This window comes from Juglans microcarpa x Juglans regia, chromosome 5S (assembly GCF_004785595.1).
Source record: "Juglans microcarpa x Juglans regia isolate MS1-56 chromosome 5S, Jm3101_v1.0, whole genome shotgun sequence".
In the NCBI taxonomy this organism is placed as follows: domain Eukaryota; kingdom Viridiplantae; phylum Streptophyta; class Magnoliopsida; order Fagales; family Juglandaceae; genus Juglans; species Juglans microcarpa x Juglans regia.
Window position 1 is genome coordinate 31,301,292 of NC_054603.1, and position 25,683 is coordinate 31,326,974.

Sequence of the window (25,683 nt, forward strand, 5' to 3'; positions counted from 1 at the left end):
TATTTTTTTATATTCTTAAATATTTTTTAAAAAAATTTACAACATCATTAAAAAAATATTTCTTTACTCATTAAGTAAAAAAACAAAAAAGAAATAGGTAACATCCTCCAGACATTTTATTGGTGACTTCGACACTATTGTTAAATTGTATGACCTTTGAAGTGACAATTTTGAATATTTTATTTATTTATTTCTGAGAGAAGAGTACTTTGAATATTATATATACAGTTTTTCTAGATACAACTGGCAAGCAGAAATGCCGTGCAACCGGCTGACACATAGGCATCTAACAAAAAAAGAATGACAATCGAGAAGCGACTAAACCTAGCAACTAAAACAAGCCCTCCTCTGACTGAAATAAGCACTCCCTCCGATTGAAACAAGCCTTCCCTCGATTGAAACAAGCCTTCCCTCCGACTGAAATTAGATGCCAGAAGAGAGCCTCCTTAGCTCCACAAGCTTCCCTACAATGGGTTTGCCACCAGAGTTCTCTTTCGTTTTGAAGAGGTTGATACGAAATGCGAGCCACGAAACCATGGGGGAGTGTGCAATCCAGTCCCAACCTCGTTCACTAACATCGACTTCAACGTCATAGACCAATCGTGTAACATGCTCGAAGGAGATGCGTCCGTGGTTTTCAGCTCGAACAAGACCATGCAAATCTTGGACCTGTCGAGGAACTTGTTCAAGTTCAATCTGTCCAAGGTGGAGTTCCCCAAGAGCTTGACTTCGTTGGATCTTAACCACAACAAGATCAATGGGGGCATTCAGGTGGAGATGACGGCACTGAATCTGCCATTCTTGAATGTGAGTTATAACAAGCTATGTGGTCAAATTCCAGTGGGTGGTAAGTTGTAGAGCTTCAACTACTCCTCATCACTTCCAAAAACTTAGCCTTCTTCACCACCATTGCTCATAGTTTTCTTCGAAGTGGAGTCCTTTGCAAACTTTCACTGAATTAAACTTCGAGGAGATGTGAATACATACGTCATCGTCTTTGGCAACGGTGGGGGCGTTGCATTCGTCAATGGAGAAGACTTGGGAATTTCATAAAGAACATAGACGAAGTCTCGTGGGGATGGGAGGCCTCTGCGCTTGTGTTTGAAGCAAAACCAAAACAACGTCGTTTTTTATTAATGCCACATCTGACACGATGTCGCGGGAGTTTCTCAGGCCGGTTGCATCCATCATTTTTCTTATATATATTATAGATGTCATGAAAATGCATGGGATGCAGTCAATTATAGCAAGAGTGCTCTGTTAAATCTCAAGCTACAATGCCTAGAGGTAAACCATTTGTTAGTCTAAGATTAGAGCCCATAGAGTATATATAATACTAGAGTTCAAACAAGAAATTCTTGTATACAACTTTTTTACTTTCTAATAGACTTTTTAATTATACAAAATAAAATGTACTTGTATATATAGGGATGAGATGTTACAAAATAAAATAATACTTTTTAGGTAGTTGGAAGCTGCATATACTTTCGAGTTGATTTATGATCACAAACAGTCCAGTAATATATAATATCTGTGCTATAAACAATAATTTTAATCAGCCCAAAATCACTTGCATAACCAGAAGAATCAACCAAATACAAATCCTACAGATCATATATATATATATATATATATATATATATATATACACATCATGCATTCGCTAGCATTACATCATCGCTCAGTGCAAACTAATTACCTTATCCATATAAATTATCATAAATATATTTTTATAAATATACTAGAACGGAGCAACGTGCAAAGCGTGTCTGTCTAGTTGGGTGAGTTTAATAATTACATGTTTTGATAGATTAAAAAATAAAAAGATTTGTTCAAATCTTTTTGTTCACTTTTGAACAAAAGATTTGATCATTCAATCTTCAATGGGATTAATTGAGAGCACATTCAATTTTTTGTGACGCTGTTGCTTGAGTTGATCAAGGTCTGCATCAAGTTGAATCACATATTCCTTTTGTGAAGTCTTAGTTGCACTGTTCTCCAAATATGTTAATTTTATATAATTTATTGCTGGCCACTTTTGTGCATTATGCAATGCGCCATATTAACTTCAAAAGAAGATATAACTCAGTAATCTTGTGATCACAATAACTTTTATTAAATAATCGTCACTTATAACAAATAAAAAGTGTATTCAATTATGAGTTAAATTTTGAAATGCTATTTATTGATCAATCATATATTAGATGGGACTTCCAAACCTTTTTTCTTATTTTCAAAAGAAAGAGGGGGAGATGCAATGTAAAGCTGTATATTCTTCTCATTTCTGGTTTTGAATAGTTTTTATTTATTTGTGTGAGTTAGGGGTATTCCCATAGTTTATATATTTCTTTGTTGGACAGGAAATGTTATGTCAAGTTTTATAGAAAACTACCATATATTCACAAAATAAAGTTTTGAACTCATTTTTACTCATCAAAAGCTTGTGCCCTAGGAAAGATCTCTCAAAAGGCTAAAAAAAAGTTTGGTACTACCAAATGCAGCCATCATTCCAAAGACACCTAGATTACAATATATTCACAAACACTGGCTCAAGAAAGGAAACTCAACCACTCATAAATTAAAAACATGTCATCCAGATTAATACTAAACTCTCTTCTATTCGATCATGAAGTCAAAATTTTATCATGTACCTTTGGTGGATGGACAACCCCAGTATAACTGTTTGAAAGAATCCATTTATGGTTTCCTATAAATGCCGCTTGACCTACTATCCTAAAAAAATTAATAAAAAGTGGCACTTACGGGCTTAGTTTCAGGAAAAGCACTTGAATAAAGAAAGCAAGTAGAAAAAAATAAAGTAAAAGAACAATGATTTTTTGCTTGTTGACATGAATCACACACAAGTGATATTTATTGGACTCAAGAGGTAAATTAAATTTGGAGACAATTTGACAAATGATGCGAAATGTGAGACCCCAAAAATTAGTGTGTTTTAATTTATTTATTAGTATTTTTATTGTTTATTTTATTTTATTTTTATTAATCATTTTTTAGGTTTGAGCCTTTTGTGTAGTGGGTTAGGATAGGGTTTTTCTGTGTTGTGATATGTTTTGGGCCAAGGGGGTGGAGAACAAGCCCAACCCGTGGCAAGTGAGCCCAAACCCTCTTAAACACTGTCGTTTTAGCCAAAGCGTGAAAACCCTATCTTATTTCATCTTCCACCTCCTACGTCGCACCCCCCCAGCCTCTCTCTCCCCTTTCTTCTTCCTGTTGCAAAGAACCATGCAGGTCGTCCACCACCTCGCACTGTTGCCACCGCACCTCGCCTCAGCACCCCCACCCCACCTCGTCCTTTTCTATCTCCCCGCAGGCCTCTCTCTCCCTCTCACTGTCTCTCTCGCTTTCTCAGGTTCACCCCCGTGGAACCCAGTGCCTTCGCAGCCAACCCACCCCCATGGCATCACCAACTTCCCTCCCTAACCTCATCCCTTTCCCAGCCACCGTCCTTGCAAACATAGAAAGGTTACAATAATAAGCACCTAAGAAGTGCTTACAAAAGAAGTGCTTTCAAAATTTAAATAGCCCTCTTGCTCAACCAAGGGACAGATAACATAAGAATCTGGCCAATAGCAGCTCGGGCATGGCATGCACAGTGTGGCCCTTGGAGTTGTAGGTCAATTGCTTCGCATCTTATTCACTATTACACGTTAACAGAAAAACTAAAGTTAATGGAAAGTGAATGAAAATTAACGGAAAAAAAAAATTACTATAATAATTAAATAGTTACTTATTATAATAAAGTATATATATGCATAACTCCCACCATTGCAACTTTCATCAGCAGCTCATGCAATGGTAGGAGCAAAGTTTTAAATTTCGTACTGTACCGGTCGGTACGGTCGAAATTTTTCGTTTCGGCCGTCCGACCGGTACAGGTACTTTACCTGTTCCGTACCGGCCAAAATACCGGCCAGTACCTCAATTTCGGCCTGTACCGGCCTATATTTCGGCCTGTGTTTTTTCTTTTTTTTTTTTCGTTTTTTCAAACTACAAGCTTATTTTTTAACCCTCAATTCAGACTAGACTATTTATAATTTATATATATATGTATTTGTATATAATTTATTTATATATGGACTATTATTTTAGAATATAATTTTTATATATATTTTTATATATAATTTATTTATAGATCGACTATCCCGAAATGTTATCCCGAAATGCTATCCTGAAATGATACCGGTATCGAAATATTTCGTTCCAGTAATTTGACCGGTCCGATACGATATTCAAAACATTGGACAGGAGTTCGTGACTTTTTCCGAAGCATGCAGTGATAGTTCATAATTAAGGTCGTTTTACTGGGCACTGTGCTTATTGACCCGTGGATAACGCGTAAAGTAGCTGGTCTGAAAAGTGTAAAGCTTTATTCTACCTTTTTGGTCTTGTTATTATTTTTTTTTTTATAAAGAATTTACACAATCCCTTAATATTTATACAACTTTCACACACGAAATTTTTTTTTAATTTTTATTATTTTTTTCTTTTATCAAATATTTAATATATGAATAATGAATAAAATAATTAAATTATTTTAAAAAGAATAAACTCAAAAAAAAATTAAAAATAATAAAAAATTTTAAAAAAAGTGGTGTAGAAGTTGGAAAGGTTGTGTAGTATTTTTTTTTTTTTTTTTTTTAAAAGGGCATTGCCAATGAAACACTAATCCCTTAATTAGTATACTCGGAAAGAACATTATACTCGAGAAAACAAAAGGTTAAAGGCACACTTTATGTGCTATCAATAATGATGGCGATGGATCAAGTGTAATGAGCAATGATCGAGGCATCAAGTGCCACATGGGATATGCATAATTAATATACGGACCCCAAATGCCACACGAGTGGACGAATTTAAAGATAAGTAGATAGCATTATCAGCATTATTTCCTCAATTCTACTTTCAATCCGTCATTAATAGTTAATCTTTATATTATCATTATATCCCAAATCTTAATTAGAAATTAATGCAAGTCAAATTATGGCCTATATGATCATTGATCTGAATCTCTGATCTCCTCCGCTAGCTCCAGGCCAGTAAGTTCCTGTGGGCTTTATCTAATCGTGATCTTACTGGAACAAGTTAGTTTGATCTAAAGAAATTATTCGATTAACGGAAAAGAAAATTAAAATGGGAAGCATATGGTTGTGTTCATTTACGATGATCATATTTATTACACTTTCTGTTTTTATATTTGCTAAAATTTACTTTTTATTTTCATTCATTAAATTATTTAAACAAAAGACAGAATTTTGCAACTTTTTTTTCCCAAACAACGCAAATTATCTGGAATTGGAGGGGACGGGGGGACTGATTTCTTTCACCTGGTGATGACCATTTTGGGGAATTTTCTGCTGGGGTGAGTTTTCATAATATGCCAACAGCATCAATTACAACTTTTTTTTAATATTGAGCCCAGGAAGGTGCGGGGAATTTGGACCTATTAAATTCACCCCCAGATCTATTTTTTGATAAAATATAAAGAAAATCAGCAAAATAATAACAACACAAGAATTTACGTGGAAACTCTCAAAAATAGGAGAAAAACCACCAGACTCAGAGAAGAAAATACACTATGTGAAAAATTATTATAATCACATAATTTTTTTCCTCACTCCAAATGACACCCACAAAGATTTCCCACTAGTAAAACTTTAACTCTCACCTATTTCCTTTTTATAAAAAAAGGCTAATAGAGGACTTTTCTTAGAGTCACAAGTTACTAATTAAGCTTATGACTCGGTGTAATTAACTAAGAGGCCAAGCATCCTATTTATAGGTCATGAGGCCTGCTCCTCAATTCTCTCCCACCGATGTGGGACTCCAAAGGAGCAAACCCAACAATTTCTACCTTGCAACTTTGGCTGGTCCCACAGCCACGCTCCACTGCAATGAAGATCTTCATAGCTTCTGCTATCATGCTCCACCATAAAAGCATACCCATTCAGAATAAACCAATTCCAAACATTTCAATTTCGGCCCATGTCGAAAATAACCTTGCTGAAAAATTATGGTGCAACTTCCACGTTTGGCTTTCCTGGAAGTTCATCAGCCATCAACATAAATTTCCACCACACACTCTGCATTAATGCCAAACCAATGCCTGTGTGCAAACTTGTGGACCCACTAACATTAACACATCCTCTATAATGACAACTTTGGAAATTAGCGGCATGCCATGAGGATGTACATGTCCTTTTAACAGACATCATCTTCCATGGAGAGAGACACAACGTTAGTTTCATTACCAATATCTCCATTTACTGACTTGGAGCCACTTGCCGAACCTGCTCCTACTCATGGACAATTTTTCTTGACGTGCCCAGATTGTCCACACCCCCAGCAGACTACTTTCATCTTCATGAAGTTCTTCTTCTTCCCATTACCAGCTACTACCAATGCTAAGTTTCCAGGTGAACCATTTCTTCCACCACCTAGTCTTCTCTCTTCAGAGAAGAGTTTACTGGTAACCTCTGAAAAAATTATTTTCTCCTTCCCATGTATCAAAATAGGCTTCATATGCTCATAGGAAGATGGAAGAGACCAGATGAGCCTCATGGCTTGATCCTCATCATCCATTTTAACTCCAATAGATTCTAGCTCAGAGACAATGCCATTGAGAACACTTAAATGATCTGAAATAGCCGTACCTTCACTCATCTGCAGTGTATGAAACTGCTCCTTCAGGTACACCCGATTTGAGACGCCCTTTGTTTGATACAACTCTTCGAGCTTTTCCCAGAGTTCTTTTGCCGTTGATATTCTATGAATATTTGCAAGAACATTCTTGGCCAAGCACAGACGTATCGCACTTGCTGCTCTCAAATCCAGATCCTCCCAATCTTCATCGCTCATTACAGATCTGCTCTTTGTTTCATCAGTCACGCTAGTATCACTGCTGACTTCAGGGATTGGTCTACCCTTCAACGCCTTGTGTAATCCTGATTGAATCAAAATATCCTTGACTTGAACTTGCCACAAGCCAAAATTGATTCTCCCATCAAATTTCCTCCACCTCATATCTGATAGAATTTGAAGCCTTACTTCCTGACATTGCTTCGATGAATTTTTACCGTAGAAATGAATAGTACTCACTAAGTAAGTTCCCAGGAAAGATTGGAGGGTCACACTGGACCACTTAAATACCAACCTCCTAGACAGAACCTCCTTAGACTGTACATATTCACACTACCACACCAAAGCTCCACCCACCAAAAAGAACCTAGTGGCTCTTATACCACTTGTTGGGAATTTGGACCTACCAAATTCACCCCCAGGATCCACTTTTTGGTGAAATATGAAGAAAACCAGAGAAATAATAACAACACAAGAATTTAAGTGGAAACTCCCAAAAAAGGAGAAAAACCACCAGACCCAAAGAAGAAAATACATTATGTGAAAAATTATTACAATCACACAATTTTTCTCATCATCCCAAATGACACCCACAAAGCTTTCCCACTAGTAAAACTTTAACTCTCACCTATTTCCTTTTTATAAGAAAAGGCTAATAGAGGACTTTTCTTAGAGTCACAAGTTACTAATTAAGCTTATGACTCGGTGTAATTAACTAAGAGGCCAAGCACCCTATTTATAGGCGATGAGGCATGCTCCTCAATTCTCTCCCACCGATGTGGGACTCCAAAGGAGCAAACCCAACAGGAAGAAGGCAAGGGAAAGGTTAAACCCAAACAAAAAGACAGAGACAACAGCTGTGAGAAGAGAATTATGAGCATACCAACAAAAAACTAAAGCATACCGAGAAGAATGATGAACAAGAAACTCACATCCAAGCAATTGGCAAATCCAACAAAAAATGTTCCATACCGATGAACAAAAATCCAACAAGCATATTCACATCCAAAAAAAAAAATGGAGAACAAAACCTAACAAGCAAAAAAATGAAATAAAAAAATCCACACGAAATGGGGAAAAAAATCAAACCATCCTTCAGATTCACATCCCACAGAGTGAAAAGATCCAAAAACCATACTTGAAATTGGGCTAGGGAATTTTGAGCATGATGATGGGCATTCAGAGGGATCCAAGCTTGAACATCTTTGGGATGAGGAACGGAGGAAAGAAAAATCCACATTGGACACTTCTATTTTCTTAGTTAGCAAATATTGTCATTGGATCCGGGTCTCTAATTGGACGCCTTCTAGCTTTTTCTTCCAACATCCAAAGAGGACAAAGTAATAAACTGCTTCCACCCACCCTTAGTACCTTGGAGGAAGAAAGGCTCAGAAATCTACAACAAAGGCTTGAAGTCCCCTTTGATGGTTCTCGTGGGGAGCACCAAGAAAGGCCGACCACCACTTAACGACCCACAAAAATTGCCGAAAACACCGAAAGAGGTTTTCCATTAACTCAATCATCTTCCGTCTGTCTCCACTCAAAAGCAACTTTTCTTTGTTTCTTTTCTTCCGTGTCTTCTTACTCTTTTTTCTTCTTTTCTTTTTGGTTCTTCTCCCACCATCTCATATTTCGGCTTACACAGATTGATGCTTGTGCCTGAAATCAGACCATTAGTTCTAGATACCCAATAAAAAACACAAATTTCTTCAAAATATAAAATCCCAAAAAGGCAAGATATTTACTTACATGAATAGAGAGATCAACTCTGGTACTACAGGGCTATCCATGGTATGCTAGCTGGTGAACGAAATTTCACATCTGAGAGCTTATCTCCCGCTTAATATTCGCCTTGAGCCCACCTTTGAGAACGGCGCCAAGACCTTTGAGAACGGGTGCTGTCTACTGGCTTGGTCTGCGGCTGCTAATGGAGGCAAGTCACGCAAGGCTAAGAGAGAGAAAAGAGAGAGGTTCTGAATTGACTGAGAGAACTCGGGAGGGAGAGAGCTGACAATGAGAGAGGATTTGAGGTAGCTGACACAAACAAAATAAAACCATCGGCTTCACATGATTAACAGACAAATATATCCCTAAACTACACAGAAATACATGCCCATGGGGTTGTAGGTCAATTGCTTCGCATCTTAATCACTATTACACGTTAATGAAAAAATTAAAGTTAACAGAAAGGGAATGAAAATTAAAAAAAAAAAAATTACAATAGTAGTTAGATAGCCACTTATTATACTAGAGTAAATATATATAATACTTATGAATTTTTCTACCAGAAACCGTAGCTGCACAAACAGGATGTAACCGGGGACGTGGCACAACTTATGTAAGGAAAATAAAATAAAAAAACAAAAACAATAGAAAACGTGAAGCTTTGTTTCCTCACTGCATCGTCGTCGTCTTTGGATCTCTCGTGTGTGAATCATAGCTTCGTTTCCTTCCTCACTGCATCGTCTCCGTGTGTGAATCATAGGGTACCAATTTGGCCAGTTTTACCTTCCTTTTTTTTTTTTTGTGGTCCATCTCTGTTCGACCAGTTTGACGGAGAAGGTAGATCTCGTCGTGAACGTGCAGAACTGGTAGATCGATCTTGTCATTTTTGTAGCTTCGTGTTGTCTCCGTGGCTAGCTTCAGGTAATATCCAAATGATCAACCCCTCATATTTTGTTTGCTATTGAGTTTATATTTTGGTTGTATTTAGGCATTTGAAGGGGAGATTTCCGTGTAGATTTGGCTGTTGAGGTTATATTTTGGCTTGGTTGTATTTGGGTATTTGAAGGGTAGGTTTATCGTCTTCAGGAAATGATGGATGGTCAAATATCAACCCAATTTTTTATTACTAATTTACTTGCATTTGCTGAAGGGGCTTCATGTTTGAGAACAATGCATTTATGGTGTTCTTTATCTCAAAACTGCCATTTTTTTTGGCAATAATTCTCCACTGGGTCTGGGAAGATAAACTTTGCTCGATCTCGGGTCTGGAAGAAGGAGAGATCGTCGCCATCATCGTCGTCTTCGTGTCTGGAAGAGAAAAACCTACTCGATCTCGGGTCTGGTTTCTTTATAGTTTCTGCAAACTCAACCTTATCCTTCTCATTTGTTTGTTGGTTTTTTTTTTTTTTTTTTTTTTGCACAGTGCATCCCATCAAAATAGAACAAAACTTTAGAAAAATCATGAAACATTCTTTTTCTATTTTTTGGGTATTATTGGTTTTAGGACTTTGAAAATATTGTCTAGTTTGAAGCATGATGGTAATTTAGATTTTGATTTGTTGTGTGAAGATTTCATTAAGATAAGTATATGAGCAAGGGGTTAGTGTTGTTGTGAAAAGTTTCAACAAAGAAGGGATGAAAGAAAACTTAGACATATTTGACTAGAAACTGAGCCCGGATGAGTTGCAGAAGATAAGTAGAATTCCACAACACAGATGAGGTATTGCAAGAGAATTAATCTCTGATGAAGGCCCTTACAAGTCTCTTTCGGAGGAGATTGGCGTCATTCTTGATGGGGGCCGGAGCGGCTTCATTTTTGGGGCTTTACATTCTTCACAGGGATTACAAGGTTGCCCAGGAGGCCATTTCCGAACAAGTAAAAGGATTCTCTACCTCACTTGATAGAATAATTTTGGCTTTGGAAAAGTTAAAAGAAAATGAAATGTCAGAACCTGTGGGGACAACAGAGTAAGTGGGTGCATTAAGGCACGCAATTGCAATTTGATAATGTGGATGTAGGTCCAAGATGAATCTTACTGAACCCTTTCTGTTTAAGGAATAATTACAGCTTATCTTTGCTGCATTACTCAAAATTGTTGATGAAAATAGCCACTTGAATTTGAATATTAGTGGCTGGAGCAAAAAAAAAAAGTCTCTTTCGGAGCTTTGGGATGGAGAGATCTAAAAGGAAGACTTGGGAGAGACCTAGAAGTAAAAAATCTTCTTATTCATTTTAAATGTTATTGATTAAATCTTATGTTTGATGGTTTACCAATTGTATTCTATTTCAGAATATCTTATATTTAAGTACCAATTGTATCTCCTTTATTATACTGGCTTTGTTATATGAGATAGAACTAGTAAAATCAATTAAAAAATACATCAACATGACTATATGAGATACGTGAATTTTCTACAATGAAGTGAATGGTTTCATTTTGTGTTCATTTTACTACACTGAACTGAACCCCCTATTGCATTATCTGGTTTGGGTGTTGGACATGTTGTTTGGAGGCATTGATTGCACTAGATATGTTAAGCTAGCTCAATAATAAAAGGCTTTTTTGGCTTTTCAATATTCTTCCAAAAATAAAATAAACAAAAGGCTTGAGTAATGTGACATGACTCAAAATAGTGATTGCGAGTCAAGAAAGTGTAAGTTCACAAAAATTTAAAATATTTGAATAGTAATATCGATATCACATTAATATTTGAATATTATTTGTTACAGATGCAATTTGGGTTGGATGGATCACAACCGGTGCAACTTGACTTGGATGGATCACAACCGGTGGGAAATTGAAGTGGTTTATGTATTGAATATAATTTTTGTATATTGGAATTGTGTAATGTGTATTGGAACCAATGGCTATATTATATTAGACAAGTATTTGTATTTTTGGATGGATAGCTTTTTATTTGTAGTTATTTTTTGATGGTATGAGACTTTTTATATGTTGCAATATGATGTTGGTTCCAGTGTTTTGTCTCAAAACCTTGAGTATTTTAGACGATGATAAAATTTTCTCTTTTATTTTATTCAAGCATCCATGATTCTAACATAATCAAATTTCTACACAAGTTCCCAATTAATCAGAAAATTCACCAAAGCAATGTTCACAATGTTCAACATGAGTCACATTGATTTGTGCACAAGTTCCTGTTTGTGTGGTTTTGGAACAATAAGATCACAAACTAATATTTCATGATTAAGTACTAAAGGAAACTCCTGACAAGAACAAAAAAAAAAAAAAAAAAAAGAGTGTGTTTCATACATGGATTTGCAAACCAATAAATGGACTTAAGTTATACATTTGTCAGAAACACGGACTTAAGTTCTGATCTATTAATATCTTAGATAATGTCAAATATTGTCAAATATCAAACAACACATATCAAGTTCCGAAATCACATAGATACTACTAAGTAACATGACACAACAACAACAAAAGCCCAATACAGCTAGAGTAGTGTGCGTGAATGCCTTATTTCAAGTTGTTGCTCTAAAAGCACCAACTCTCTCTTTTCGATCTCAGCCACTATCTTATAGAGCTTAATCTCCCTCTTCTCGATATCGTCGAATTTCTTTCTCGGAGTTGGTGCTCATTCTCTTGATTACTTATGCAGAATAGACTAATTGTAAAGCAAAAAAAAAATTAAATAATATATAGTTAATAATGTAAAACATAGGGCACGCAGAAATCTGAAGGTTGTGTAAAACATAGGGCATGTGGCAATCATATAACTCTACACGTTTGAAATTTGATATTAATATTGATAAGGTAGCAAGTGATCATGATTAGGGTTGTAATCGAGCCGAGCCGAGCCGATTTTTGGCTCGCCGAGCTCGACTCGACTCAACATACTCGAACTCGAGCCCGAGCTCGAGATTTTTTTTACTCTTTGTTTGAGCTCGACTCGATAAGCTAAACTTTCAACTCGAGTTCGAGTTCGAGCTCATCCCACAAACAAGTTCGAGTCGAGCAGAGTCGAACTCGAGCTCAAACTATTTATTTTTTTATTTTTTGAATAAGATTTAATAATTAATAAAATAAATAAATAAATAAAATAAAAAGTTTAATATTGAATTTATACAACTAACAAGTAGAAACTCTATTAAATTATAAAATTTTAAAAAAAATTATAAATAATTAATATCTAACTGTTGATATTTATCCAAAACAACAATATACTATATGCTACATATATTATTAATACATACACTTAATATGATAGCATATATCTATTTCACATATGGTTCCCACATACTAGTATATGAAATTATTAAATTTTATCGACTAATTATTATACAAATTATAAAATATACTTATGAAGTATATTAACTATATAGACATAAGTAATTAAATTACACATTATATATTTAATTATAAAAGTGGTATGCTTATATTATTAGTTATTACATATATGTGTGTGTGTATACATAGGTGTATGTATATATTTATCAATATATGAATAAGTTTTAATCGAGTCGAGTTTTGTTGGGTATATATCATTTATAATTCGAGTGAGTATTTGCTTTCATGAACGAGTTTTTTTTTTCACGAGTCGAGTTCGATTCGAGTTTAACCGAACGGGCTATCGAATAGATTGGTTCATTTATAGCCCTAATCATAATCTCTCCCTGCTTACCCATCTCTCTCTCGAGTCAAATCTCCAGGACAAAACCATATATATATATATATATATATATATATGCATGGGCATGACTGTCTTAAAGATACCATGCATATCGTGTAAGCAAGATAAATTATGATCTTTCCTATAATATCGTGTCTCTTCTCTTTTGGAATTGTTCAATCTATTTGAACTCGATCCTTAATCATTGGAACATTCACATCACTGCATCCAGATTTAGGGACAATTTGAAGTACATCATGAGTCAGAATTAAACACTATAACAGTAGTACTACTAGTGCCACATCTGATCCAATTTTGATGTTTTTCTTAGAATTTCTAATGGTGGATATTGCACAAGTCCAAAATCAAGATTTCCTACTATTCAAGTATAATACAAAATTGGTCACAGCTATTTTTTCCCTCATTTTACACAAATAGATGCATAGACTTAGTCATGCAGGTATACAAGCACAAATGCTCTTGAGGTACACAACTAATCCAGTAAAGAAACATGAAATTCACTCTTATCATCCCCCAAAAGTCATAAGATGACTATTATCATTTGCTTAGGAAAGATCATGAAATACATATAAACACCTCATCGTGAAAGCAGCAAATAATTAGGATGAACTTGGATATTATGCCAAATTATTATCCAATATTGATTGAATAAGAGTATACATCCATTCAACAAATATGGTTGCCGCCATATGTAAAGAGATATCCAAGTAGAAATAAAACAGAAGGAACAAGGCTACCACTAGAAAACAAAAGCTTGCCTGGATAGCTTCGTGGAAATCAGTCACTATAGGAATGTCATACGCTAGTTTTACCTTCTCAAGTATCTGCAGATAAAGAGTAGAAATAAAAATAATCTAATCTTGGAATTTTACTAGGTTTTCAATATTAGATCTCAATGTAAAACTAATTTCCTGTAAGTAGAATAATGTCCTTATTAATTGCACTATTTGCTACAAGATGTACACAAACTTGCATGATACGAACCTTTACTAGAAGATAATTACTCGGGTCTAGTCGATAGGATGAATAGGATGTTGCAGAGCAAAAAATAAGCAAGGCAAACAAAAATAAAGAAGGAATTAAAAATCTATGAAGATTAGAGAAACGCCATGGATCACAAAGTGTTAAAAATATTGTTCAAAAACTGAGTTGAGTTATAATGAAAAGCACATACCAAGCCAAACAATGGACATCTTAAAAATATTGGTCAAGAACTGAGTTGAGTTATAATAAAAAGCACATACCAAGCCAGACAAAGGACATCCCCCTCTCTCTTAAACCAAAATATGATGTCGAATTATTGACCACCAAAGTTCCTCCATTGAGCATCCGAGATATCCTGCACCAAAGAAAATTTCTATGAAAAATAAGGAAAGGGGAGGGAGAAACGCAAAGCTTGGTAAGGGTTTCTTTTGGAGTCGAAGGGGGAGGCAGAGCTTCAGTGTCTTTTGGCTTCAAAGGGGGAGGGAAAGCTAAGGTGTCTTTTGCTTCTAAGGGGCAGACAAAGGATCGAAGGAAAGCTCAAAGTATCTCAGTTTCGTGGGAAGGTGGGGCTTTCATGGGAAGAGAAAAATTGGCTAAAGAAGGTCCTTCGTCATCAGTCTTCGTGTGGGGATGGTGGTAGATTTCAAGTGGGGATGGTGGAAGACGAATGCTTGAAGATGGAAGGGAGGTTTGGAAATGGGGGAAAGGGGAAGATGGAGGGAAGATGAAAAAGATGGGGGAAAACACTTAGACGAAAATGAAAAGGGGAAGACTAACGAAGGAGGGAAAACGGCATCGTATTCATTTTGTCACGTGGGACAAGGTTTCCCCGTAGTTCCCCATGTCAATTTCCTATAGAGTTTTTCGACCAAATTAACGTTAGAAGTTAGAACAAAGAAAAATTAACCGGCCAAAGCACAACCGACGAAATGCCTTCAAAAAGCATTTCTCCACCAACAAAAACAAACTCATTTTTTGGACAACACGACATCATGATAGATTCTTTGGATTTTTTGGTGTAAAAGTCATATATATACATGTACAAGGCGTTCTGCCAAGCGATTTTTGGTGCAGAATCTACCTGACAGGCGCTCTTCCTCACAATTTAACAGGAAAGCCACTCACAAAAGACTCTGTCACTCCCCACATCACCAAAGCCACAAGCAACATAAGCAAGTCTTCTTCTGATCTAGTGCTCCGTCCCGATCCCATCATCATCATGTATTAGCAATAACAAGCTCACCTAAGAGGAAGAGGCCAGCTCAGCAGCTGCAGCAGATAAACAAATACCTCACAAGCCATAGAATGCTCTAGAATAAGTTGTATACGTGTATCATTCTGTTAGAAAGAATATTCCTTATCATTTGTGTATAAATAGACTCTGTGTAAAGCATACAATGCAAGAGGAAATCTTCTATTATAGACTCAAGCTTTCTTCCTGTTATCTGTTTTCCATTATGGTATCAAGAGCTGCGTAAGGACTCGCGTCCGAAACCAGCCATGGCGGAACCACAGAAATTTTCTCTTCCTTCTCCCTCTCATTTTATTACTATCAGGTTAAACCATGACAATTATCTTTTGTGGAAGGCACAACTTATGCCTTACCTCATTAGCCAAAATGTCTATGGATACATTGATGGGACTATCGTTGAGCCTGAATCAATCGATGAAAGTCTCACAAAACCAAATCCCGCTTATCTGGCCTGGAAACGACAAGATCAAGCCATCATGAGCATCCTCATCTCCTCCCTCTTCGAAAATGTGATAGCTCATGTTATTGATGCATCCACTTCACGAGAAATTTGGATCTGTCTGGAGGAACTCTTTGCATCTCAGTCCCAAGTCCGTACCATGTAACTTCAGTATCAACTCACCACTCTTAAAAAAAGTTCGGATTTTGTTGCCGACTATTATCAGAAAGCAAAACTCATTTGTGATACTGTTGCTGCTGCTGGAAAAGTTCTAACCTCATCTGATTTCATTACATATGTGTTGACTGGTTTGGGCACCGATTTTGATTTGGTTTTCACCTCTATTACTACTCGAGTTGATCCCCTTACCCCCTCTCAAGCCTATAGCCATCTCCTTATTCATGAATCCAGAATCTCTCGCCAACACCACAAGTTTTGGTAACAAAGGAAGAGGACCATCTCGAGGCAGAGGAGAGGGGACGTGGTCGTGGCCTTAATGGTGCTCGGTTCAATCCTTCCCACTTTTCCCCTAATCGTCCATCATGCCAAGTTTGTCATAGACAAGGTCACACTGCCATCCAATGTTACTACAAGTTTGATCACAGTTATCAATCTCCCCCCCCCCCCCCTCCCTCCTTATTAGCCAATTTCACCTCTACACCATCTTCTACTAATGACACTGCTTCCTTGGTTGACAATAACTAGTATCCAGACTCTGTTGCTACTCACCATTTCACTCACAATTTTTCTAATCTATCTTTGAATCCATCTGAGTACAAGGAAGATGAGCAGGTTCGTATAGGCGATGGAAATTCTTTGCCCATTCATCATGTTAGCAGCTCCACTGTCCCTTCATCTTCTGGCAATATTCTTCTCTCTTAACTTTATCATGTTCCATCTCTTTCAAAAAATTTAATCTCTGTTAAAAAATTTTGTGAAGATAACTCTGTTTTCTTTGAATTTTATTCATCTTGTTTCTATGTGAAGGACTCATGCACCAGGAAAACACTTATGCAAGGTCCTACTAGCAATGGGATATATGTCTTCCCCTCTTTGCAGACCTCTCATCAAGCTCTCACTAGTTCTTGAGTCTCTCCTTTTCAATGGCACGCGCGTTTAGATCGTCCCTCCATGCAGTTAGTTCACAGAATAATCTCACACCTCTCTCTACCCTTGAAGTCTTCTTCAAATCCTAGGTTATGTTCCTCATGTTGTCAAGCAAAACTCCATCAACTTCCTTATGCTCTGTCTACCTCTCGGACCACAGCTCCCCTTCAACTGCTCTTTCCTGACGTATGGGGTCCTACTCCCATTCTATCTCGGGGTGGTTTTAAATATTACTTGTCTTTTGTAGATGACTACAGTCGGTTTATATGGATGTTTCCATCTAAATGTAAATCTGATGTAGTTACTATCTTTTTATCCTTTAAAAATCATGTTGAAACATTGCTTAATACAAAAATCCGTGCCTTACAATCTGACTGGGGTGGGGAATTTCGCTCTCTTAATACTGTTTTACATTCTTTTGGCATCTCACATCGCCTATCTTGTCCAAATGCATACTCTCAAAATGGCTCGGTTGAAAGAAAACACCAGCATATTGTTGAGACAGGACTAGCCTTTCTTGCTCATTCTTCTTCACCACAAAAATATTGGTCCAATGCTTTAACCACTGCCGTTTATTTGATAAATCGGCTTCCCACATATGTGTTGCATAATAAATCACCATTTGAAAAATTGTGGAATAAATGTCCCAATTACACATTCTTAAAAATGTTCGGATGTCTTTGTTGGCCCAATCTCAGACCTTATAATAAACACAAAATGAATTATCGTTCAGTTCCTTGTGTTTTTCTCGGGTATAGTCCTGACCACCATGGTTACCTGTGTTTTCACATTCCAACATCTAGAATGTATATTTCTCGTGATGTTCTATTTTCTGAGAGTGTCTTCCCGTTTCAGCACCCCACGACAACTCCATTATCCTCTATTCAATCCTACCTACCCAACCCACTTATCCTACGGCCCACTGAGGCTCCTTCAAATTCTGTCCACCCATGTCATGTTCCTAGCTCATCTCGATCACATTCAAGGCCCAGTTCTCCTTCACAATCTATCTCCTCACCATCCAACACGGCCCATAGCCCACTTCTCATAATTCACCTCAGGAATCCATTAACTCTCTTGGCTTGTCTCTCACTTCACCTAGGGCACGATCGCAACCTTCTTCGTCTTCTCCAAAATAGTGAAGATGAAGCAGGAACGAGTACAGAGTACGAGAATAGTGGAGATGAAGATGACACTCCGATTGTGGAGGCATACCAGGAAGATGGAGAGGGTATTAACTTGTTTGTTCCCCTTGTGTAGAGATGATGTCCCACCCATCCATCTCGACCCGTCCTTATTAAATAATCATTCAATTCAAGTAAGGGAGGAGGAAGAAGAAGAATAAGAAGTGTCACAAGATGAAGACGAATCATAATCCGACCAGGAGGTGGATAAGGAGGATGAAGAAGAGGTGCATGATGATGATGAAGATGTTATTGAGGGAGATTCTGAAATAAGCATGGAAAATACATCTGAAGATGAAGAATAAAAGTACTAAATATTTTATTCATATAGGTGACTATAAAATGTCTAGAATTTTCATAATTTCTTCTAATTAATTTTCTTTGATATTATTACTTATTTTCAAGAATGCCGCCAAAACAACAACGAAGAAATATGCCTCCGCCAAGTCTAAGTCCTGAACCCATTGAGGACTCCCCACTCGAGGAATCCGATCCTGAAGATCAAGTTAACACACAAGAGAATAACAGTCAGTCAACACCTACCAGTAAGGAAATATTGTCGTTGATAATTAATTATATAGTTAATATTTTTGTCTCAATAACTATATAACTATAATTATACTATCTATTATCATGTAGTTGATGCATCTGCACGTCGCGGTCGTGGCTATACACGTGACATCTCTCTTGAGAAAAGTATAAGGTACGGAAAACTCAAGATCACCATTCCTGATAATTTCACTAGAGAAGTGGATGATAGTGCAGCAGTGCTTTCCTTCTATATTGGCACAGTAGTATGAGCTTATGCTCCATTTTTTGTGCACTCATGGCGAGATGTTCCGAATGAGATTAAGGAGCACATTCGAAGTTATGTGCTGGTGAGTTTACTTTGAGAGTACATTTTTTAAACCTAAATTAGTATCATATTTTTTACCTGATTCATTTGTTATGATCAATTCGACCTTGACTTTGATCGTAGCAAGGATTTGAGAACCGTGAATGAGTTGATGACTACACTATTCCGATATCACAAGGGACGATGTCATGACCACTTCAAGAAGTTTGAGACGTTGGAAGAGGTTGCGCAGTCTCCTTTCCAACATATGAAGTTAGATGATTGAAGAAAGTATTGTGATCTTTTCGCATATCCAGATTATCAGGTATTTTACATTTATATCTTTTAATTATTTACATTCATATTTGTTCTATATATTATATGAATATATATTACAATTAATATTCTGAATATATTTTGTAGTACTTGAGTTCTACAAGTGCACAGAATAGATCTGCTCTGACTGTCCACTATCGTGCCAGTTCAAGATCATTCTACCGTCTTGCTGAAAAAATAGTAATTAAAAAATTATAGAATTCATTTATTTTACTGATATTCTTTTATTTAAGTACTAACATTAAAAATTATTTAAGTAATTATAAAATTATATGAAGTTGATCTTAAAAGTTGAATGTTTTCGACTGAACTAATAAAAATGTAAATGTAAAATAAAAAGAAACAAGAATAGAACGTTATTTGACATTATTTAGTACACTAATCTTATGATTGGACCAAATCTTTGTAGATGTTAATGGACATAAATATTATTAGATGGTCTTATTTCTAAATAGTTCATAACATAACAACATGTGGTGTTATTCCTAAATACAATTGCACATGAACCTAATCTAAGCGTGTTATATATAGCACACGAGAAAATGTCGGCAAACAAACTGTGCAAGACAAAAAGCAATGCACGACTAGCATGGACAAAGACGAGAGTAACAACCTCAAAGAAAATTCATTGTTCACATGCCGATAGTAACTTTTACAATAATAGGGTCCCACTATTAATACGTTGGAACATTATTATTAGATGAGAAATTGATTTTATTTTCAGGATAATGGACAAGAAGGTAACATGCTGCATGGATAATAAGAAAATGTTTTGTCTTTGATTTGAAAGCACGGGAGCATACATTATCCATTCTATTTTTAAATGGTGTTGAGCGGATCATGTCAAGGTAGGGTCCCGCAGACCTATTACTATGAACGTCACTTAAATAATATTAAAATTACTCTTAAAAGATTAAAATTATTTACATAAAATAATTTGTTAAAATTATATATATATTATTTTCGGGACTACACAATATAAAAAGACTTCCTAGAAAATTCGGCTTAGTCCAATAATACTAAAAATATCTTATTTAAAATAATTTTAGACAACAAGTCAACGTGCCTGGATAATAAGAAAATGTTTTTTTTCTTTAATTATTAGATAAATTTTAAAATTTAAATTTTGCTTGAGAGGATCCATTATCCATTCTATTTTTACATGTGTTGAGGGTCCTTTGGAGTTATTACTAGGAACGTTATTAGATGAAAAATTGAATTGAAAGACTTGGAAATATTTTATATGTACTAACCTAATGACAATATTTTTTATGGCTCCGATTTTAGTACGAGTCAGTCCATAATTGTTTCTGATATTTTCACGTGGGCTTCAGGGGAACATGATGTCAAGGTAGGGGAGCGTCTTTATTCAAAATAAATTTAGGGTCCCGCAAATTTATTCGATGATCAGAAATTGACTTCATTTTTAGGTGGATACCTAACAAAGACATAACATGATGTACGAATAAGAAGGACAATATCTTTTGCTTTGATTTCATCTCTGATCAAGTACTTTCCATGATTGATCCCTGCTATTTTCACATGGGTTTAAAGGGACGTTCTTGTACCTATTATCCAACGTCTAGCCTTTTTTTATTTTTATGAATCTATTATCCAACTACTCGTGACTAAAAAATTTATAATTTTTTAAAATTCCGTTTACAATAATCACTACAACACAATTGTTTTTTTAATGACAGTTGAAAAATTATGACAGTTTCTAAACCGTCATTAAAAACTTTTTTCTGTAACGATTTTTGAAAATTGTTACTAAAGACATATGAGATTTTTTTTTACGTTCCAACGTATAGAAATTTTACTTTCGAACGTCACATATACATTCGAACATTGTGGCTACTTATGTGCGAACGTGAAATGTTTTGGTGCCAACATTCGAACGTTAGTAATTAACGTTCGAACGTAAAATGTTTTGCGCCAACATGCGAACGTTAATTACTAACGTTCGAACGTTGGCGCCAATTTTAATTAAATATTACTCTAATTTTAAAATTATGCAGTTTTTATAGTGCTTAATTTGTGAACAAGTCTATATAATTGACTTGTATATATTTATATATATTCAATTTGTAATATATCTATTTATGTTTATATATATTTGAAGTGCAGTGATTTAGAATTAAAGATGGAAAATATAACATTATATACGATTGAGAATTGAATGGTAAAAAACTATAGAAATATTAAATAATATTTTTCTTTACAAATAATAAAAGCAAAATATAAAATATGATCAAATTTCTTAAACAACACTCAGATGATAGCGTTGCTAGCGAAATTCAAACTTCGTACCTCCTCAGTCAGGTATCAACCTTGTCATTGAGGATACCTACACGATGGGCGATCTCAGATACAGACGCCTCTATAGCCGCGAGCGATCGATCGATCTTATGATCGATATGCGCAGTCAGCTGTGAGATCACCGCATCAACCCAAGCAGGTCGCGCATCTCCTGCAGACGTACTCGATGGTTGCTGACTATTGGCTCAGGCTGCGTTGAAGGAACTAGATCCTCTACAGGGGGTGGCTGACGTCCCCTAGCCTGTCCAATGCTACGTCGATGCGTGGTCATTTTGAGGGGGCTCGTCTGATCTTTCACCCACTCCTCTGGCTGAGTTGGCACTCCTCGTGCAAGTGATAGCCGGCTGATCAGGACACTGTATGGGAGATTATCCGTGGAGACGATGCTCGCCTCATAACGAATCCTCTCAAAGATGTGAAGTGGCAAATCTATGTGATTTTCACGTGCCACTCGTATCAAAAACTGTGCCTGAAGCTGACTAAATGTAGTTTTATGTGCTACAGGATCCACGTTTGTTACAACAATAAGGTGCAACATGCGGAAAAAAGATAGCAGATGTTTCTGGTCGAATGCGTTCTTCCTCTCGATCTGCATGCGGTCCCTCCTGGTGAGAATGTAGAAATCCTCGTCTCGGTCATCATTTCGAGCCTTGAGGCCAATATCCTCGGCCTCTGATTAGTCTGCATCTATTGCTGATGCTGGCTCAAATGGGTGGCCAGTAGATGATGCAGAAGTGGCTACATCCTAACGGGGTGTAGCGTGTGCAGATGTCTCAACTCTTCGGCGAATCCCGAGGTGCTCGGCGATGACATCTGGTGAAATCTCAATAGAAACACCGCGTACAGTCACGGTATGAGAGGATGTGTCCTAAGGCATGACACACATCTCCATATAGAACTCCTGAACCATTGAGGAGTATACCTTCCCCCTCAATGTGCAGATATTTCTCTAGCCTCTATTGATAAAAACATCTCTCAGATTCGTCTGCTCCCATATGAGTTCATCGAACTCATTAATCAGGACCTCTCGCTCTACCATAACAGTACGAGCACAGATACGAGCAGTGTCCTGAGTGGCTCCTTCCCTCCCTCGTTTCCTAGTATGCAGAGGATGAGTCATATCCTGAAAATAGAAAAAGAAAAAAAATTATTTACATTGATGCATTCTTTGTGTTAATTTTAAGCTAGTCTGCATTAACGCTCGAACATATCAAAATAACATTCGAACGTTCAGATAAAACGTTCAGATAAAATGTTCGAATGTAAATTAAAACCATTCGAACGTTGGTTCACATTCAAACCAACGTTCAAATGTGAATACATAAAATTGGTTAGTAACATTCGAACGTAGGCATCTACGTTCGAACGATTAAAAGATTAACGTTCGAACAAAGCCCCAAACGTAGCACTTGCATTCTAACGCTCATTCGTTTACATTCGAAATACGTCCGAACATTAAACCCGTTACGTTTGAACATTTGTCCGTTAACGTTCGAACTGAATTTCAAACATTTATTATAATGAACATTCGGATGCATAAACGTTCGAACGTAAATATGATACATTCGAACTATAATCAACGAACGTCAAATTCTCTCATTCGAATGCCAATCAGTCGGATTGCATTCGAACGTTCAATTTGACATCCGAACATTACTTTTTGTGACAGTTCTCAACCATCACAAAAAAAAAAGTAACGTTCAAACGTTCAACCAAACGGAACACCTTCAACCGTCACTAAAAATATTTTTAGTGACAGTTCAACAGTAAACCGTCATCAATTGTTTTCTATGATGCACATTAGGTGACAGTCGTGGTGACGGTTTCAAACCGTCACCAAATATTTTTAATGACGTTTTAGCAATTTTTGATGACGGTTTCCTCTGTCACAAAAGATAAATTGTGTTGTAGTATATAATACTAGAGTTCAAACAAGAAATTCTTGTATAGAACTTTTTTTAATTTGTAATATATTACTTTTTAATCAGAGAGAGAGAGAGAGATGCATGATAAATATTACTGATCTGGTAAAACCACATGTGGTAACTAGACCAAGTGAAAGCAAGAATTGGACAATACGGCATCATGATAGCTATCATTCTTTGGATTTTTTTGGCATGAAAGTCCTATATATACATGTACAAGGCGTTCCGCTTGACGGGCGCCGCTCTTCCTCGCAATTTAGTAGGAAAGCCGCCACAAAACACTCCCCACATCACCAAAGCCCCAAGCAACATATATAAGCGAGTCTTCTTCTGATCTGGTGCCCCGTCCCGATCCTCATCATCATGGCTCAGCTCATTCCAGCTCCAGCTCCGACTGCCGCACAGTTTGCCAACCCTTTTCCCGTCATCTGCACTCAGTACCGTGCACCTCATGCCGTTGAACTTGCGGTTGTCCAAAAAGTCATGACCATATCCGGTGGTAACTTTGTTGTCACAGACAGCAAAGGCAAAGCCATTTTTAAAGTGAAAGGAAAATTAATGACCCTTCACGATCATCGTGTTCTGCTTGATGATGCTGAAAATCCTATTGTCACGCTTCGAGAGAAGGTTAATTAATTTGGCTGATAATATATATTTCATCATAAACATATGTAACATCTTTTTCCCCAAGTCTTGGTTTTGTTATAAATTTTCTTATATTCTTTGGAAATTGCGATTGATGACGATGTTTGTTTGCGTAGAGAATGACTGCACATCACAGATGGAATGTGTATAGGGGCGAAAGCAAAGAGCCCAGTGATTTGATTTTTACTGTTAAGCGATCTTCAACGATTCAACGACGGGCAAAGTTACATGTGTTCTTGGCAAATAACACAAAGGAAGAGGTTTGCGACTTCATGGTTGAAGGGAGTTGGGCTGAAAAATCTTGTGTCGTTTATACCGGAGATCGTACCAATATAGTTGCCCAGGTAAGCTGGTTTTCGCTTATAGCTTGTTTTTTATGATGTTTATATTAGAGAGAAGAAGTCCTATTACTTGGCTCTTAATTTCGTAAAATTAATTAGATCTTGAAAGTTTAAGAACCTATAATATAATTAGAAACTAATTGAATTGATTATCGTGGGAATTAAAACGCAGATGTGTAAGAAGACCACCGTTCGAAGTGTTCTGATCGGAAAAGACAAGTACTCGTTAACTGTTCATCCTAACGTTGATTATGCATTCATAGTCGCGCTTATTGTGATTCTAGACGACATGAACCACATAAGCGACATGGATGGACTGTTCTTCAATTCAGGCATGAGCATGGCTGGACTACCGACGTCAGTTAATGTACCAGGAAAATAAATATTAATGCAAGTGTGTTTAAATATACATTAGCTGAGTGTTTACATAAATAATGAGATAGTTTGTAGTTTGTTCTAGTTAGTTGAATGTGCATCCAGTTTGTACCAAGTCGATATTAAAGTTAATAAGCTGATGATCATGAGTTTGTTGTCGTTTGCTTGACTATATACTTCAAAGAGACTGAAGTCTCGTTTGGTTATGTAGTTTAAATAAGATAAGTGAGATGTCTGGTTGAAAATTGAATAAAATATTATTATAATATTATTTTTATTTAAAAATTTAAAATTATTTATTATATTTTATATAAAAATTTAAAATTTTTTTAATAATTATATAAAATAAAATCAGATAATTTGATTTTACGTAACCAAACCAACTTACTTTAAAGGGATTGGCATAGGGTAAACTATATTATAGTTCTGTAGACAATTAGTTACTTTCATGTTCAAGAAATATAAGTCACGCGGCAAATTAAACGTATGGATCGCGATGCAATATTAAGCATTTATGAGAGCTGACTACGTTTCAATCCACTTTACTTGAAATTGACACCGTCTATTTAATAGCTTAAAACATAATAATTAGGTACGATGCCTAACGTATAATAGTATCAATTTGTTATAAATAAAAAAAATTAGTATCAATTTTTTTACTGCAAAATTATGTACCTAAGT

The 25,683-nt window shown here is 36.3% G+C and overlaps 1 protein-coding gene and 1 long non-coding RNA gene across 2 annotated transcripts in view; one reads left to right on the forward strand and one right to left on the reverse strand.

Annotated features, from left to right (window-relative positions):
* The window catches only part of LOC121268686 (protein LURP-one-related 10-like), a 38,814-nt gene extending 13,536 nt beyond the window's left edge, over positions 1-25,278 (forward strand). The window contains exons 2-3 of the mRNA XM_041173025.1: positions 24,403-24,630; positions 24,800-25,278. Coding sequence (XP_041028959.1) covers positions 24,403-24,630; positions 24,800-25,009 — 438 coding nt within the window. The 3' untranslated portion in view covers positions 25,010-25,278. The remainder of the gene's footprint in view (positions 1-24,402; positions 24,631-24,799) is intronic.
* LOC121268688 lies at positions 8,441-8,734 on the reverse strand. The gene is made up of 2 exons (XR_005941205.1): positions 8,626-8,734; positions 8,441-8,535 (listed from the first exon to the last, which is right to left on the reverse strand). It is a non-coding gene; the product is annotated as an uncharacterized LOC121268688 (long non-coding RNA).
* Positions 25,279-25,683: the final 405 nt, after the last annotated feature.